This window comes from Ornithorhynchus anatinus, chromosome 1, assembly GCF_004115215.2.
Source record: "Ornithorhynchus anatinus isolate Pmale09 chromosome 1, mOrnAna1.pri.v4, whole genome shotgun sequence".
Taxonomy (NCBI): Eukaryota; Metazoa; Chordata; class Mammalia; order Monotremata; family Ornithorhynchidae; genus Ornithorhynchus; species Ornithorhynchus anatinus.
Window position 1 is genome coordinate 8,159,346 of NC_041728.1, and position 18,027 is coordinate 8,177,372.

The 18,027-nt window shown below is 51.9% G+C and overlaps 1 protein-coding gene across 2 annotated transcripts in view; it reads left to right on the plus strand.

The window, feature by feature from the left end:
* The first annotated feature begins 2,190 nt into the window (after nucleotides 1-2,190).
* ST8SIA4 (ST8 alpha-N-acetyl-neuraminide alpha-2,8-sialyltransferase 4) overlaps nucleotides 2,191-18,027 on the plus strand; it is a 132,231-nt gene continuing 116,394 nt past the window's right edge. The window contains exons 1-2 of one of the 2 annotated variants that reach the window (XM_029065222.2): nucleotides 2,191-2,293; nucleotides 5,747-5,756. In XM_029065222.2, the coding sequence (XP_028921055.1) occupies nucleotides 2,191-2,293; nucleotides 5,747-5,756 (113 nt within the window). Of the gene's footprint in view, nucleotides 2,303-5,746; nucleotides 5,757-15,668; nucleotides 15,687-18,027 lie in introns of both variants that reach the window. The other variant, XM_029065230.1, reaches the window with a different exon arrangement.

The window sequence follows — 18,027 nt, forward strand, 5'->3', positions numbered from 1 at the left end:
GTGTGAATGCTGCGCTGTAGGAGTTCTTCAGAAGTGATAATGCTCTGAGTGTGCTGTATTTGTGTGGTGTACTCTGTGTGTGTGTGTGTGTGTGTGTGTGTTTATTTCCTGGGCTGGGGTGTGAGCTTGCATTCCAGGGAATTCTATTTAAATGCTATGTTGGGTGGGCGTGTGCTGTAACTGTGTGGTGGAGTGTTTGTGTGTATGTATGCGGTGTGAGTGGGTGTGAAGGTGCACTCTTTCAGGTCACTCGGGTGTGTGTTTGTGTGCATGTGTTTAGCTCCCCATCGTGTGTGTGGGGCTGTGAATGTGCACTCTTTCTGTTCTCTGGGGGACGAAGGGAGAACGGTGTGTGTATGTGTGTAACTGCTGTGTGTGTGGCTGTAATAATAATAATAATGTTGGTATCTGTTCAGCGCATTACTATGCGCAGAGCACTGTTCTAAGCGCTGGGGTAGACCCAGGGGAATCAGGTCGTCCCGTGGGGCTCACAGTCTTATCCCCATTTTACAGATGAGGTAACCGAGGCCGCAGAGAAGTGAAGTGACTTGCCCACAGTCACACAGCTGACGAGTGGCAGAGCTGGGATTCGAACTCATGACCTCTGACTCCAAAAGCCCGTGCTCTTTCCACTGAGCCGCGCTGCTTCTCTGTATGTACGTGTGTGTAGCTGTGTGTGTGCATCTGTAGGTATGTGTGTGTGTGTAGCTGTGTGGGTAGCTGTATGTATGTGTGTGCAGCTGTGTGTATCTGTATGTATATGTGTGTGTAGCTATGTGTATAATAATAATAATATAATAATGTTGGTTTGTTAAGCGCTCACTATGTGCAGGCACTAGTTCTAAGCGTTGGGTAGACACAGGGTAATCAGATTGCCCCACGTGAGACTCACAGTCTCATTCCCATTTTACAGATGAGGGAACTGAGGCCCAGAGAAGTGAAGTGACTTGCCCACAGCCACACAGCTGACAAGTGGCAGAGCGGGTATTTGAACCCATGACCTCTGACTCCCAAGCCTGGGCTCTTTCCACGGAGCCATGATGCTTCTGTATGTATGTGTAGCTGTGTGTGAAGCTGTGTGTGTCTGTATGGATATGTGTGTAGCTGTGTGTGAAGCTGTGGTGTGAAGCTGGTGTGTATCTGTGTAGTTTGTGTGTAATGTGTGTGTAGATGGGAGTGTGTATCTGTATGTAGCGCTGTGTATGTGTAGCTGTGTGTATGGTGTGTAGCTGTATGTGTGTGTAACTTTGTGTAACTGTGTGTCTGTGTGTAGCTGTGTGTATGATGTATAACTGTGTGTAGGTGTGTAGCTGTGTGTATGGTGTGTAGCTGTATGTGTGTGTAACTGTGTGTCTGTGTGTGTAGCTGTGTGTATGGTGTGTAGCCGTGTGTCTGTGTGTAGCCGTGTGTCTTTGTGTGTAGCTGTGTGTATGGTGTGTAGCCGTGTGTCTGTGTGTGTAGCTGTGTGTATGGCGTGTGTCTGTGTGGGTAGCCGTGTGCCGGTGTGTAGCCGTGTGTCTGGGTGTGTAGCCGTGTGTCTGTGTGTAGCCGTGTGTCTTTGTGTGTAGCTGTGTGTCTGGTGTGTAGCCGTGTGTCTGTGTGTGTAGCTGTGGGTAGCCGTGTGCCTGTGTGTAGCCGTGTGTCCGGCGTGTAGCTGCGTGCGTGTGTGTAGCTGCGCGTTGCCGCGCGTGCGCTGGAGGGCAGCAGCGGCCGCCGCCGCCGCCAGGCCCCGCCCCCCGCGCCATAAGCTCCGCCCCCCTCCCCGCCCCCGGGCCCTGATTGGCCGAGACGCGGAGGGGCGGGGCGGGGCGGGGCGGGACCGTCCCGTCCCGTCCCCTCCTCCGTCCCTCCCTCCCTCCGTCCCTCCCTCCGTCCCCCCCTCCGTCCCTCCCCCTCTCCCTCCCGTCCCGGGCCCGGGCCCGCCCAGCCCAGCGCCCAGCCCGCAGCGCCCAGCGCCTTGTGCACCGTCGCGCCGTGGCACCGCCGCCCTCCTCGGGGTCCGGGAGGGCCGACCGATCGACCGACCGACCGAACCGAGAAGGAGGGCCGGGAGGGAGGGAGGGAGGAGGGAGGGCGGCAGCGGGATCCCGTCCCGTCCCGCCCCGCCCCGCCCCGCCCCGCCCCCGCCGGGACCCGTGCAGCGCTCGGGACGCGGAGCGCAGCGCGCCGGGCAGGAGCGGCGCGGCCGAGATGCGGTCGGTGCGGAGCGCTGGACCGTCGTGCACCATCAGCATCCTCCTCATCGTCTACAAGACAAAAGAAATGGCCAGACCCGAGGAGCGCAGGACGCGCCGCTGCCAGGGTAATTGCGCGGGGGGCACCGGGGCGGGGGGGGGAAGGAGGGGGTCCCTCCGCCCTCGCCCTCCCCGGCCGGGGGTCTCTCCCTTTCCGAGGGGTCTCCGGCTCCCCCCTCCCCGGACCCCCCCTTCGGGACGCGGCCGGTCCTGGGACGGAGCCGGAGCCCTGCCCTCCTGATGCCCCCTCCTGATGCCCCCCTCCTGATGCCCCCTCCTGATGCCCCCCTCCTGATGCCCCCTTCGTGACGCCCCTCGCGACGCCCCCGGGGACCCCTTAGGGGGGACTGTCTCTGTCTGCGAAGGGTCCATTCCCAGCGCTTTGTACAGTGCTCTGCACAGAGCGAGCGCTCCATAAAAATTCGATTGAATGAATGCATGCCCCTTGCGATGCCCCCGTGAACCCGTTATGGGGCAGGGATCGTCTCTCTCCGCCGCCCCAATGGTCCATTCCCAGCCGCCTAGTTCAGTGTTCCGCACATCATGAGCGCTCAATAAATACGATTGGATGTCATGAACGCCCCTTGCGATGCCCCTTTGAGCCCGTTGTGGGCAGGGACTGTCTCTCTCTGATGCCCAAAGGACCATTCCGAGCGCCTCGTACAGTGCTTTGCACAGAGTGAGCGCTCAATAAGTACGATCGGATGAGTGAATGCCCCTTGCGATGCCCCCGTGAACCCGTTACGGGGCCGGGATTGTCTCTGTTGCCGAATGATCCATTCCCAGCGCTCAGTTCAGTGTTCTGCACATAATAAGCGCTCAATAAATGCGATTGAGTGAATGAATGCCCCTTGCGATGCCCCCGTGAACCCGTTTTGGGGCAGGGATTGTCTCTATGTGTTGCTGAATGGTCCATTGCAAGTGCTTTGTACAGTGCACTGCACATAGTGAGCGCTCAATAAATACAATTGAATGTATGAATTCCCCTTGCGATGCCCCTGTGAGCCCGTCGTGGGGCAGGGACTGACTCTGTCTGGGGCCGAGTGGTCCATTCCAAGCGCTCAGTTCAGTGCTCTGCACTTAATAAGCGCTCAATAAATACTATTGAGTGAATGAATGCCCCTGGCGATGCCCCCGTGAACCCGTTTTGGGGGCAGGGATTGTCTCTCTCCGTTGCCGAATGGTCCATACCGAGCGCTCAGTTCAGTTTTCTGCACGTAATAAGCGCTCAATCGATACTATTGAATGTACGATTGCCCCTTGCGATGCCCCCGGGAGCCCGTTATGGGGCAGGGATGGTCGCTCTCTGTTGCCGAATAGTCCATTCCAAGCGCTCAGTTCAGTGTTCTGCACATAATAAGCGCTCAATAAATACGATTGAATGAGTTGATGTCCCTTGCGAGGCCCCTGCGAACCCGTTAAGGGACAGGGACGGTCTCTATCTGTTGAAGAATGGTCCATTCCCAGCGCTTAGTCCAGTGCTTTGCGCATAGTGAGCGCCCAGTCAATACCGTTGAATGTATGATTGCCCCTTGCGATGCCCCCGGGAGCCCGTCGTGGGACAGGGATGGTCTCTGTCTGTGGCCGAATGGTCCATTCCAAGCGCTTAGTTCAGTGCTCTGCACTTAATAAGCGCTCAGTAAATACTTTTGAATGGATGCGTGCCCTCGCGATGCCCCTGCGATGCCCCCTGCGATGCCCCCTGCGATGCCCCCTGCGATGCCCCCGTGAGTCCGTCATGGGGCTGGGATTGTCTCCATCTCTTGCCGAATGCTACATCCCAGGCGCTTAAGTAAATAAATTGTGATATCTGTGAAGCGCTTACTACGTGCAAAGCACTGTCCTGAGCGCCGGGGGAGACAAGGCGATCAGGTCGCCCCACGGGGGCTCACAGTTTTTGAATCCCCCTTTGACAGAGGAGGGAACCGAGGCCCAGAGAAGTGACTTGCCCAAGGTCACCCAGCTGCCGAGCGGCAGAGCCGGGATTAGAACCCGCGACCTCTGACTCCCAAGCCCGGGCTCTTTCCGCGGAGCCACGCTCAGTACAGTGCTCTGCGCATAGTGAGCGCTCAGTAAAGACGATCGAATGAATGAATGCCCCTCGCGATGCCCCTTGTGATGCCCCTTGGGTGGGCAGACCCGTCCTTCCACCCTCCCCCCCGGGGCCCTGGAGGGAGAAGAGGAGAGGGGGAGGGTGTCTCTGCCCCCCTCCATCCCTCCCCCGTAATAATGTTGGTATTTGTTAAGCGCTTACTATGTGCCGAGCACTGTCCTGAGCGCTGGGGGAGAGACAGGGTGATCAGGTTGTCCCACCTGGGGGGGAGGGGGGGGGGACCTCCCGGGCTTCGTCCCCATTTTCCAGAGGAGGTCACCGAGGCCCAGGGAAGTTACGCGACTTGCCCAAAGTCACCCCGGCTGTCACGTCTTGTACTTTCCCGCACGCTCAGTACAGCGCTGGGGGCACACCGTAAGCGCTCAGTAAACGCGACCGAGAAGCAGCGTGGCTCAGTGGCAAAGAGCGTGGGCTTGGGAGTCAGAGGTCGTGAGTTCGAATCCCAGCTCTGCCACTTGTCCGCTGTGCGACTGTGGGCAAGTCACTTCGCTTCTCTGGGCCTCAGTGACCTCCTCTGGAAAATGGGGATGAAGACGGTGAGCCCCCACTCTGTGTCTCCCCCAGCGCTTAGAACAGTGCTCTGCACCTAGTAAGCGCTTAACAAATACCAACGTTATTATTATTATTATTATTATTAGGACTGAATGCCAATTGGCGGAGCCGGGATGGGAACCCACGGCCTCTGACTCCCCGAGCCCCGGCTCTTTCCACGCCGCTTCTCTAATCACCGTGATTCTGATGCCCTTACTATGTGCCGGGCACTGTACTAAGCGCCGGGGCGGATCCAGGTCAGCCGGAGTCCCTGTCCCACGTGGGGCTCCCAGTTTCCACCCCATTTTTCCGAGGAGGGAGCTGAGGCTCGGAGCGGGGACTGGTCCGGGGTCCCGCAGCAGACGGCTTGGCGGGGGCGGGATTAGAACCCAGGACCTCCTGACTCCAAACAAAAGCGCCCCCTCCCCAAAGACCCTCCCCGGGGCTCCCGGCACTTGGGAGTTGGTTGGGAGAAGCCGTGGCAACTTTTGTGCAGCCCGTGGGGGGGGGCAAGCGCTTAGTACAGTGCCCTGCACCTAGTAAGCGCTCAATAAATGCTATCGACTAAATGAATGAATGCCAATCTAGCCGGGGGTCTCTCGAAGCACCGTCCCCCGGGCACTGCCCACCACCCCGACCCCTCCGAGCTCCCTGGGGGCGGGGGATGGGTCTTTTTTTTGTGTGTGTGGTTCTCTTGTTCTCTCCCAAGCGCTTAGCACAGTGCTTGGCACGTAGTGAGCGCTCAATCAGGCGGTGCGTGGGACTTTTCGGAGTGAGGGTCAATCCCGGGGGGAAATATCTCTAGCTATCTAGCTACCTCATCCTTACCTCTAACTATATATGTATTCGGTCAGTCATATTTATTGAGCGCTTTCAGGGTGCAGAGCACTGTAGTAAGCGCTCGGGAAAGTAGGATGCAGCAATAAAGAGGGACGATCCCTGCCGTGTGTACAGCGTTTAAAACAGTGCTTGGCACAGAGTGAGCGCTTCTGTCCGACCCGATTTGCTTGTAGCCACCCCAGCGCTCAGTACAGAGCTTGGCACAGAGTAGGCGCTTAACAGATACCCGTAATAACAATATGATTAATGAAAAAATAACAGTATAATCACAGGGATTGTTATTATCACGAGACTCTGGGTACATGGCAGCCAATGGGCGTCGTGAATAATAATAATGATGGTATTTGTTAGGCGCCTACTCTGTGCCAAGCACTGTTCTAAGCGCCACACCGTTGGTCCTCAATACCTACGATCGAATGAATTCATTCGTGCATCCGATCGTATTTATCGGGGGGCCAGCGGGTGTGCGGAGCACTGTACTAAGCGCCGCACGGTCCCCAATAAATACGATCGAATGAATTCATTCGTGCATCCGATCGTATTTATCGGGGGGCCAACGGTGTGCAGAGCACTGTACTAAGCGCCGCACGGCCCCCAATAAATACGATCGAATAAATTCATTCATGCATCCGATCGTATTTATGGGGGGGGGGGCAACTGAGTGCAGAGCAACTGTACTAAGCGCCACCCAGTAAGTCCTCAATACATACGATTGAATGAATACATTTATGCATCCGATCGTATTTATCGGGGGCCAACGGTGTGCAGAGCACTGTACTAAGCGCCACCCAGTAAGCCCTCAATACCTACGATCGAATGAATTCATTCATGCAGCCGATCGTATTTAGCGAGCGCCGACTGTGGGCAGAGCACTGTACTAAGCGCTTGGAAAGTACAACCCGGCATCCCGAGAGAGACCGGTCCTGCCCAACCCCGGGCTCCCGGTCTAAAATGGGATGGTGTAGAAGAGAATTAGGTCTGCGTTTTGCTCTCGTGTGTCACGGAGGGGGGCAAGCGGCTCGGCCGTCGGGTGCTTGTGTGTCTTGGCCCGGGGGGGGGGGGGGTGTCTATTGTGTGGGCCTTTGTGTGGGTCTGAGTGTGTTGGTTAGAGTGGTTGGCCCCGGGGCGTGGGAGAGGCTGAGGATGGGAGAGCCTAAGTCTGGGTATCCTTCCAGTGGGGATCCCAGTTGGTATTTGTGTGTGTGTGTGTGTGTGTTATGTGTGTCAAGGCCCATGCATGGGGGAGTGTCTGAGGATGTGTGAGTGTGTGTGTGTTATGCGTGTCAAGGCCCATGCAGGGGGAGTGTCTGAGGATGTGTGAGTGTGTGTGTGTTATGCGTGTCAAGGCCCATGCATGGGGGAGTGTCTGAGGATGTGTGAGTGTTTGTGTGTGTTATGTGTGTCAAGGCCCATGCATGGGGGAGTGTCTGAGGATGTGAGTGTGTGTTATGCGTGTCAAGGCCCATGCATGGGGGAGTGTCTGAGGATGTGTGAGTGTTTGTGTGTGTTATGTGTGTCAAGGCCCATGCATGGGGGAGTGTCTGAGGATGTGTGAGTGTGTGTGTTATGCGTGTCAAGGCCCATGCATGGGGGAGTGTCTGAGGATGTGTGAGTGTGTGTGTGTTGTGTGTCAAGGCCCATGCATGGGGGAGTGTCTGAGGATGTGTGAGTGTGTGTGTATTGTGTGTCAAGGCCCATGCATGGGGGAGTGTCTGAGGATGTGTGAGTGTGTGTGTGTCAAGGCCCATGTCTGGGGGAGTGTCTGAGAATGTCTGAGTGTGTACGTGTGTGTGAGCATGTGTGTTTGTGTCGGCTGGGTGTGTATCCGTGTTTGCATTGGGGAGGGGGGGTCACCGCGTTGGCATTTGTGGGTGGGTGCCAAGGTGCGCGAGTGTGGTGTTTAAAGTGCTTGGCCCTGTGTGGGGGAGTGTCTGAGATGCTGCAAGTGTGTGTGTGTTTGTGTCGGCTGGGTGTCTTTCCGTGTTTCATTCATTCATTCAATAGTATTTATCGAGCGCTTACTAGGTGCAGAGCACTGTACTAAGCGCTTGGGATGAACAAGTCGGCAACAGATAGAGACAATCACTGCCCATTGACGGGCTTACGGTCTGATCGGGGGAGACGGACGGACGAGAACAATGGCAATAAATGGCAATGGTGTTTGCATTTGTGTGTGTGCCAAGGTGCGCGAGTGTGGTGTTTAAAGTGCTTGGCCCTGTGTGTGGCAGTGTCTGAGAAGCTGCGAGTGTGTGTGGAGGGGGGTGTTTGTGTCGGCTGGGTGTGTATCCGTGTTTGCATTTGTGTGTGTGCCAAGGTGCACGTGTGTGTTGGTTCGAGTGCTTGGCCCTGTGTGTGGCAGTGTCTGAGAAGCTGCAGGTGTGTGTGTTTGTGTCGCCTGGGTGTGTCTCCGTGTTTGCATTTGTGTGTGTGCTCCAAGGTGCACGTGTGTGTTAGAGTTCCTGGCTGTGTGTGTGGGAGTGTCTGAGAAGCTGCGAGTGTGTGTGTGTGTTTGTGTCGGCTGGGTATGTATCCGTGTTTGCATTTGTGTGTGTGCCAAGGTGCACGTGTGTGTTAGAGTGCTCGGCCCTGTGGATGGGAGTGTCTGAGAAGCTGCAAGTGTGTGTGTGTGTGTGTTTGTGTCGGCTGGGAGGGTATCCGTGTTTGCATTTGTGTGTGTGCCAAGGTACACGTGTGTGTTGGTTCGAGTGCTTGGCCCTGTGTGTGGCAGTCTGAGAAGCTGCGAGTGTGTGTGTGTGTGTGTGTGTGTCAAGGCTCATGTCTGGGGGGAGTGTCTGAGAATATGTGAGTGTGTATGTGTGTGTGAGCATGTGTGTTTGTGTCGGCTGGGTGTGTATCGTTTTGCATTGGTGTGTGTGTGTGTGTCTAGGTGCACGTGTGTGTTGGTTAGAGTGATTGGCCGCGTTTGTGGGAGTGTCTGAGAAGCTGCGAGTGTGTCTTTGTATCGGTTGGGTGTGTAGCATCCGTTTTTGCATCTGTGTGTGTGTCTGTGTGTGTGTCCAGATGCGAGTGTGTGTTGGTTAGGGTGCTTAGCCATGTATGGGAGAGTGTCTGAGAATGTGCGAGTGTGTGTGTGTGTGTGTGTGTGTGTATCGGTTGGGTGTGTATCGGTGTTTGCATTTCTGTGTCTGTGTGTGTGTATCGGTTGGGTGTGTATCGGTGTTTGCATTTGTGTGTCTGTGTGTATGCCAAGGTGCGCGTGTGTGTGTTGAGTAGAGTGCTTGGCCGTGTGTGTGGCAGTGTCTGAGAAGCTGCCAGTGTGTGTGTGTGTGTGTGTGTGTGTATCCGGGTTCCTATTCACTCATTTCAGTCGTATTTATTGAGCGCTTGCTGTGCGCAGCGCTTGGGAAGTGAAATTCGGCAACAGATAGGGACGATCCCTACACCACAACGGGCTCACGTTTGTGTGTGTGTGTGTATTGCTTAGGATGCTTGCCCGTGTGTGGCAGGGTATGAGAAGGTGTGTGTGTGTGTGTGTATTCGTGTCTGTATTGGGGTGTGGGTGTGTTTGTGGGGCAGTGACAGAGAACGTGTGTGTGTGTCTAGGGGCACGGGTGTGTTGGTTAGAGTACTTGCCTGTGCGTGTGTGTTTGTGTCAGGGTGCAGGGGTGTGTTGGTTAGAGTGCTCGCCTGTGTGTTGTGTGTGGGCGGGAGTGGGCTGTGTAGGTCTTTTAAATCTTTGCAAGTGGTTTTGGCGGCTTTGTCGCGGGGCTGGGGTTTTTTTTTTATTGTCGCTGCCAATGTGCCAACTCCTCCTGCGAAAAGGGGGCCCTTGGCCCGGCCGGGGGTCGAGGGGCGACCTTGGGAGGGTCGTCAGGGGCCCCCTTCCACCCTGGGACCCCTCGCCCGAGCTCTGGCCACCGTGTGGTTTCCCCAACCCGAGCCGCTCCGATCCAACGGGAAGGTCCTTTTCGACTCCCTCTTCGGCCTCACCCAGGAGCTGCGAGGAGAAGGGAGAGGGAGATGGGTCCATCTTTGGTTGGGGGCAGAGGGGGCTGTTTGGCCCAGAAGAAGGGGCTGCCGTCCCAGCTCCCTCCCCGATCCCTCCGGATGCTGCCCCCGCGTCCCCCTTCCCCACTCCTCCTCCTCCCCTTCCCGCCCCTAATAATCATAATATTAATAACTGTGGGATTGGTGAAGCCCTTACTGGGCGCCTGGGGTTGACGCAAGTGAACCCGCTCAGATGATAATAATGTTGGTGTTTGGTCATCGGACAGTGTCCCACATGGGGATTTCATCCCCATTTTCCACCATCTCCCCTTCCCCCCCCCCCCCTCCGGCCGGGGGCCTATTCCCCAGTTTGGACCTCTCCCACCCCTCCCTCCAATCTCGCAGAGGGTTAAGGCTGAAGGTCCGCTTTCAGGGGCGTCTTGCAAAGGAGACGAGCCGGTGTCGGGGACAGGGATCACTGAGCGGCAGCTGGGATGGACACCTATTTGGAGACAGAGGTGGGAGCAAAAACCCAGCTGTGTGGCTTTGCCTGGAACAGAGGGAGCTTCAGTAGGCAGAGTGAATGTTTTCCAGATTATTACCAACTGCATTTATCTGTAGCCCGAGAGTCCAGTGTGGGACAGGAACTGCGTCCAGTCGGGTTGTATTGTCTCTACCCCAGAGCTTAGTTAAGCACACAGTAAGCGCGTAACAAAAACCTCAATGATTTCGATTGTGATGTCTTAATTTCGCTTGTGGCCACTGAGAACTGTGCTGTCAGAGACAGTAAGAATTCCCAAGGGCGTGAGGGCATTAAGCCTGTGTCACAGCTACGTCTTGGGGAGCGATCCGTTGGCCTCGGTCGGTAGATCGTCCCAACTTGACTGGGGTTTTCGTTGTAGAGCTTTCGGCGTCATCCTGCTTTTTTTTTAAATAGAAATTTCCTTGAAGGTGTTTTAAAACGCAGGCGGCTTTGCGAGCTCCAGTTTTCATGATGCGAATTGCTAACCGGATTGCCACTGACTGAGAAGAGGGTCCTAAACCAAGGATGGAAAGATCTTTCCCTTTTACAGCTGCGCAAACTGACTAGTAATAATAATAACTGTGGTATTTATTAAGCATTTACTACGCGGCAGGCACCGTACTAAGTGCTGGGGTGGATATAAGCAGATCGGGTTGGGTGCAGTCCCTCTTCCACCTGGGGCTCAGGATCTTAACCCCTGTTTTATAGATGAGGTGACTGAGGCTCAGAGAAGTGAAGTGACTTGCCCCAGGTGACAAAGCAGACAAGTGACAGAGTCGGGATTAGAACCCAACTCCTTCTGACGCCCAGGCTCCCGCTTTCTCCACTAGGCCATGCTGCTTCTCTACCTGAAATGGTGGCGGTATCTCCAAATGAAGAGCTGATGAGCCCACCCTCACCCGGACCCTTCCCCGGTCTGCGCCGCTAATTCCTGACCCATCCGGGTCACCCCTGTTCAGCCCGGTCCTCCCAGAACCCTGAACGTCAAGTTGGGGAAAGAACCAGCTGCAATAGCACCGCACGTTAAAAAAAGAAAAGCACTGGGTGATGGGGAGAGACCGGAGATTAAGTGGATGGAACTGCGGGGAAATGGCAAAAAAAAAAACCTTTCAAAGCCACGGTGGCATGAGAGCAGAGGGAAAAGTTTCTCAGAGAGGAGCTGAGAGGGGTGACAGGAGGCAAGGAAGGCTTCGTCGTGGGTGAGCTTCACTTGGCACCAACTGGGGAAACCAGCATGGGTGACCTACAGTTCACTTTATGTAATAATAATAATAATAATTGTGGTATTGTTAAGCACTTGCTGTTTGCCAGGCACTTGGGTAGAGTCAAGCAAATCATTCTTTCATTCATTCATTCAGTCATATTTATTGAGCACTTATGGGGTGCAGAGCACTATACTCATCACTTGGGAAAGTAAAGAACGGCAATAAAGAGAGACAATCCCTGCGCACAATGAGCTCAGAGTCTAGAGGCGGGGAGACAGACATCAATACAAATTAACACACATCAATATAAATAAATAGAATAACTGGTACATACATAAGTGCTGAGGGGCAGGGAGAAGGGCAAAGGATGCGCGTCATGGAGACGCAGAAGGGAGTGGGAGCCGAAGAAAAGTGGGGCTTAGTCGGGGAAGGCCTCCTGGAGGAGATGGGCCTTCAGGAAGGCTTTGAAGGGGTTGGGAGAGGAATTGTCTGGTGGATTTGAGGCGGGAGGGCGTTCCAGGTCTGAGGCAGGATGTGGTCCAGGGGTTGGTGGCGAAAGAGGTGAGATCGAGGCACAGTGAGATAGTTAGCACCAGGGGAGCAAAGTGCGTGGGCTGGGTTGTAGAAGGAGTCCCTGTCTCGTATGGGAGTACCTCTCTCGTATGGGGCTCCCAGTCTCAATCCCCATTTTCCAGATGAGGTAAGTGAGGCCCAGAGATGTGAAGTGACTTGCCCGAGGTGACACAGCAGAGAAGTGGTGGAGAGGGGATTAGAACCCATAACCTTCAGACTCCCAGACCTACGCTCCATCTCTATGCCGTGCTGTTTCTCATGTAAAAGAAACGTCAACCATGCTGCTCCTTCTTGGAGAGAATCGTCTCTATAAGAGAGGAAATCCAAAGTCAAGGTCTTCGATGGTAGACGGGAAGGGCTCATTGGGTCCAACTGCCGCCCATCTGGTGACCGACACACCCATCCAGGATGGTTGGTGTCTGTTCTTGCCCAGAAAATCTTCAAGGAGAGTGACTACACCATCCTGCTTCCAGCTTGTTCCACCGATTCCATTGATCCATCATTCAGTGATGATAATAATAATAATTATGGTACTTGTTAAGCACTTACTATATGCTGTTATATACTATATATATACTATATATAAGTATATTCTATATACTTACTATACACTGTTCTAAGCAATCGGGAAGGTACAAGTTAATCAGGTTGGACAGAGTCCCTGTCCCATAGGGGGCTCACGTTCTTATTCCAGATGAGTCAACTGAGGCACAGAAAAGTGAAATGACTTGCCCAAGGTCACGCAGCAGACACGTGTCGGAGCCAGGATGAAATCCCAGGTTCTTCTGACTCCCAGGCCCTTGCTCTATCCACTTGGCCATGCAGCTTCTCAGCGTGATCAGGAACTTCGATCTTACATACGACCAAAATCTTTCTTGCTGTAATTTTAAGCCCATTTTCTCTCGTTTGGGCCTCACTGGGCAGGGGGAACCACCCGTCTGCACTTTCCCCCAGCCCATAAAAACCTTTATAAGTATTGAAAGACATTATTAAACCAGGCTTCAGTCTCGTCTTCTTCAGTCAAAGCAATCCAATCCCACTTCCTTTCACCTTCCTTCACTTTTCCATTGCTTTTAAATATTTGACCTTGACCATTGGTCATTGTCTTTTGGCTGGTGTGAGCCCTCTCGGTCCAGAAACCAAAGGTTTCCAACTTATCTAAGATGGAACCAGAATCCTTTCTGAAGCCTTCTTAAATCCCTGCTTTGGCTTTCTGATTGCAAGCTCCTTGAGGGCAAGGATCGGATCTTCCAATTCTTTCATTTTGAACCCTCCCAAGCTCTGTAGGCGCTCGATAAATACTGTGGATTGATGGATAGAAGTCAAGTTGTTTAGACGCGATTTGTCCTCCACTCAGTCAAATCTGGGTCTTCCTGGGTAGCTTATGTTTTTCCAGGTGTTGCAAATTAATTGTTAGATATTAAGTTGTGATATTTGAATCATCCTTTCCCTCCCCCACTCCCTTTTTATATAGATGGGCCCACTCAGGGCGTTCTTCTTTGTTCCCTGATTTCTTATAAACAACAGCCAGCGAGTTATGCAAAAACATCCGCCAAGTCCCTAAATACCCTCGGAAATACGTCACTGAGCCTCACTGTTGTGAATAGATCCACTTTGGTTTTAGAACATCTTTACCGCTTCTTTCTGTATTCCAACTTAGCTTTCCACCTTTCCCATTGTATGCGGCATTTCCTCCGGTCGTCAGTTCACGATTGATCTTTCTCATAAAGGCCCAAGTGGAAAAAAAACACAAATAAACATCTCTGCCTTTTCACGGACTTCTGTCGTCAGTTTTACCTTTGGTTTTATCAGGAGGGATGGGGGAAGGGTGTATCTGACATTTTCCCTTGTACCTAATATAATTGAAAAATTTCTTTGAGTTTCCTTTTGTGACTCATGCTATTTGCATCTCCTGTACAATTTTGGCATTTCTAATTTTGTCTTTTCATATTTCACTATTTCTTTATGTTCCTCTTTAGTTACTTGGCCTAATTTTTGCGTTTTGCAACTTTCTCGTTTTCCACTGAGGTCCTTGTGGAGCTTTTTTTTTTTTGACTAAGTGATTTCGTATCTTGTCATTCTTCATGTCTTTTCAACTGGTATATTTTGTTCTTGAGCCTGTGGAACTGTCTTTTGGAAGATCAGCTCTCTTCACTAGACTGTAAGCATCTTAAGGGCAGGTATGGGGTCTACCAGCGCTTATGGTATTGTAATAATAATAATAATGTTGGTATTTGTTAAGCGCTTACTATGTGCAGAGCACTGTTCTAAGCGCTGGGGTGGATGCAGGGTCATCAGGTTGTCCCATGTGAGGCTCACAGTTAATCCCCATTTTACAGATGAGGTAACTGAGGCACAGAGAAGTGAAGCGACTCGCCCGCAGTCACACAGTTGACAAGTGGCAGAGCCGGGAATCGAACCCATGACCTCTGACTCCGAAGCCGAGGCTCTTTCCACTGAGCCACGCTGCTTCCTGTACAATCCTAAGGGCTTAGTGTAGTGCTCGGTACCCAGTTAGCGTTCAATAAATACCATCGATGGATTTGCGGGACTCTTCTCTCTCTCTGCATTCTCTTCCTTCAAGCCCTTCTCACTCGTATCCTAAGTGTGCTCACCCTTGGTTTCCGGAAGCTCGTTCACTGTCACGCTGACTTCTTTCTTCCCGTCTCCCGAGATTTAGAAAATGATCATCCGGAGATCATTCCTCCTATAGATCCTTGATGGATTCTTCTTTGTTAGGAAGTATCAATACCTCTGCCTTATCTTAATTCCTCTTCTTTCCGCACAATGAAACCACCTTCATCCAATCCCCAAATCAGTGGGATAAGCCCCACCCTGCTAAATAGATTTTCTAGCACATGCCTGTCTGTCGAGTTCCCCTTTGCCCCCAAATCCTTCTCCCTCCATTACTCACAAATGCTGCTCCAAATCCCAAATCTGGGTGCTCTAGTTGATGATACGGATGGTATTTGTTAAGCGCTTACTGTGTGCCGGGCACTGTACTAAGCGTTGAATAATAATGACGCTATCAGAGAGGGCCCTCTCCATCTTTCCTCCTGTTTTGGAGGTGCATAATAGATCCCTTTAATGACCACCTTAATTCAGGGGTTATTAATCAATCCATCAGTCAGTTGTATTTAGCGAGCGCCTTCCGTGTGCAGAGCAGTGTACTAAGTGCTCGGGAGAGAGTACAATATGACAAAATAACAGACACATCCCCCGGCCAGAGCGAGCTATCTCTTGGTCTCCTTTTGTCTCCTGAGAATCTGAAACGATATAGCTCTCCTCGATAGTCAAGACAAGGCCATCTCTCTTTTCTACATCTGTCTTTTCAGAACCACTAATATCGCTGTAGCCTAGCACCTCTCGTACCGACGCATCGTGACCGTAGTGGAGTCGAGACCTTCCATTCCTAGCGTACGCCTTCCGTCCTTCTTTGGCTTCGCACAGTGCCGCTTGGACGCTTCTCCGAAATGACAGCGCCAACCAGGAATTTCCTAATTTTGGTGCTTGGAGTTATACCGAGGCAAGTTTTAGTTTTGTGGGTTAGTGGGTTTTAGAACGCCGGAGAATAAGAAGCAGCGAGGAGAATCCACCGATGGTATTTATCGGACGCTTACTGTGTACGGAGCACCGTACTGCGCATGTGGAAAATTAAAATAGAGTGGGTTACCATCTAGTGGGAAGGAAGACCAAGGAAGAGAGTCAATCGATCGGTGGTATTTACTGAATGCTTACTGTGTGCAGAACACCGTGCTAAGCGGTTGGAAGGTTGGTAGACGTGTTCCCTCTCCAGAAAGAGCTTACCGTTTAGAAGAGGAGATGGACATTAAACTAAATAAATACATAAATTGTGCATACAAATGTAAGCCCTGGGGTGGGGGAAGGGGAGAGGGGCTGAAGGTGGGAGCCAGAGTTGTGTGATTGTCCAAGAAGACTTTTCGACAGAGTCGAAGACACGACATTTAGGATCTCATCCAAGGTGTGATTCGTAGGTGTTTCACTGCTCCGTGTTTGTAACGTCATACGCTCCTTCATTCAGTCGTATTTATTGAGTGCTTACTGTGTGCAAAGCACTGTACTAAGTGCTGGGGAGAGTACAACATAGCAATAAACAGGCCCGTTACCTGCCTGCAGTGAGCTTACAGTCTAGAGGGGGAGACAGGCTTGAATATCAATTCAATATCAATATTGAATATTGATTAGACTGTAAGCCTGTCAAAGGGCAGGGACTGTCTCTATCTGTTACCGATTTGTACATTCCAAGCGCTTAATACAGTGCTCAGCACGTAGTAAGCGCTCAATAAATACTATTGAATGAATGTCAATAAATTACAGTAACGCACTGCAGACCTCGAGGAGTATCTTGGGAACATGCTCGACAACAGCATTTCAGAGGATCATAATTAATGACTAGCTCCTGGCACCAGCACTATCCCAAGGAAGACTTTAATGGATTATTCTTAGCTCAGCATAAGCGAGAATTGCTTCCAATATATTTTTATGCTGTATACTTTCCTTGATGGATCTGGTTAATTTCTCCTTAGTCTCACGTACTGCGTCTTTTCGAAGGGAAGGTCCGGATGGAGAATGAGGGTAGCGCTGTGGTTTACCCAACTGGAGAAAGAACGCAGGACAGATTGGTTATTTCCTCAGGTGGCCTTCACTGCTGATTTCAGTCAGGATGTTCTCAGTGATTTTAGCTCCTTGCAAATCGGCTCATCCATCAGTCAATCGGTGGTATGAACTGAGTGCTTACTAGGTGCAGAGCACTGTACTAAGTGCTCGGGAGATTAGCGGATACTTTCCCTGCCCATGATGAGTCTGCAAATTTATTGTGGGCAGGGAAAATGTCTGTTTATTGTTATATTGGACTTTCCTAAGTGCTTAGAACAGTGCTTTGCAAACAGAGTGCTCATTAAGTACGACTGACTGAATGAGTGGAAACTTCTTCCAAGTTTCTTTGAAGAATCTAAGGAAAAGATGTGACTACATTCCTTCCTGCTTTCCACCAACAGAGAACAGTGTACTGAGTTTCCCTTTCTCCAGTTAAAGGATTCATCTTTTTTGGTCAGTGCAATGGGGAGTGGAAAGAACCCAGTCGAGCTCTTGCAATTTGGGGGTTATTTGTTTATTTTGGGCTTCTCTAGTTGTAAATTGTTTCATTCAATCTCATTTTTTGAGCACTTACTGTGTGTGAAGCACGCTACCAAGCGCTTGGGAGAGTACAATATGACAAAAAACAGACACGTTCCTGCCCACGACCAGCTCACGTGTTTGCCCTCTCCATTAGAGTGTAAGCTCCTTGTGGGCAGGGAAGATCCCTGGAAGTCAGAGGACCTGGGTTCTAATTCCGGCTCTGCCACTTGCTGCTGTAGCTCGACAAGTCATTTAACAACTGTGTGCCTCAGTTTCCTCACCTGTAAAATGGGTGCTGAGCAATAGCACTGGTTTTCAGTCACTCTTTCCTGTACGACCCCTGCTATGGTTCTGCTGGAAACCTGCTGCTTTTATCTTTTCTGTCTGCTCCTAGCTTTGCATGCCCTTGGCTCTTCCCATCTTTAGGTGCAAGCTCTAAAAATGGTTTTCCAAGCCCGTGAGGGCTCCGTTGAATCTCATGACCTTCAGAAGCAGCCTGGCTCAGTGGAAAGAGCCCGGGCTTGGGAATCAGAGGATGTGGGTTCTAATCCCGCCTCTTCCACTTGTCAGCTGTGTGATCTTGGGCAAGTCACTTCACTTTTCTGGGCCTCGGTTACCTCATCTGTAAAATGGGGATCAAGACTGTGAGCTCCACGTGGGACAACACGATTACCTTGTATTTACCCCAGCACTTAGAAGAGCGCTTGGCACATAGCAAGTGCTTAAAAAATGCCATCATTATTATTATTATATTTTAATGTCTATCTCCCCCGTCTAGACTGTAAACTCCTTGTAGGTAGGGATTGTGTCTACCAACACCATGGCATTGTAGTTTCCCAAACATTTAGTACTGTCCTCTGGACACAATAAGCAGTCAAAACGATTGGTTGATTGACTGTGTCATGAGTGGCCTCTGGAAGG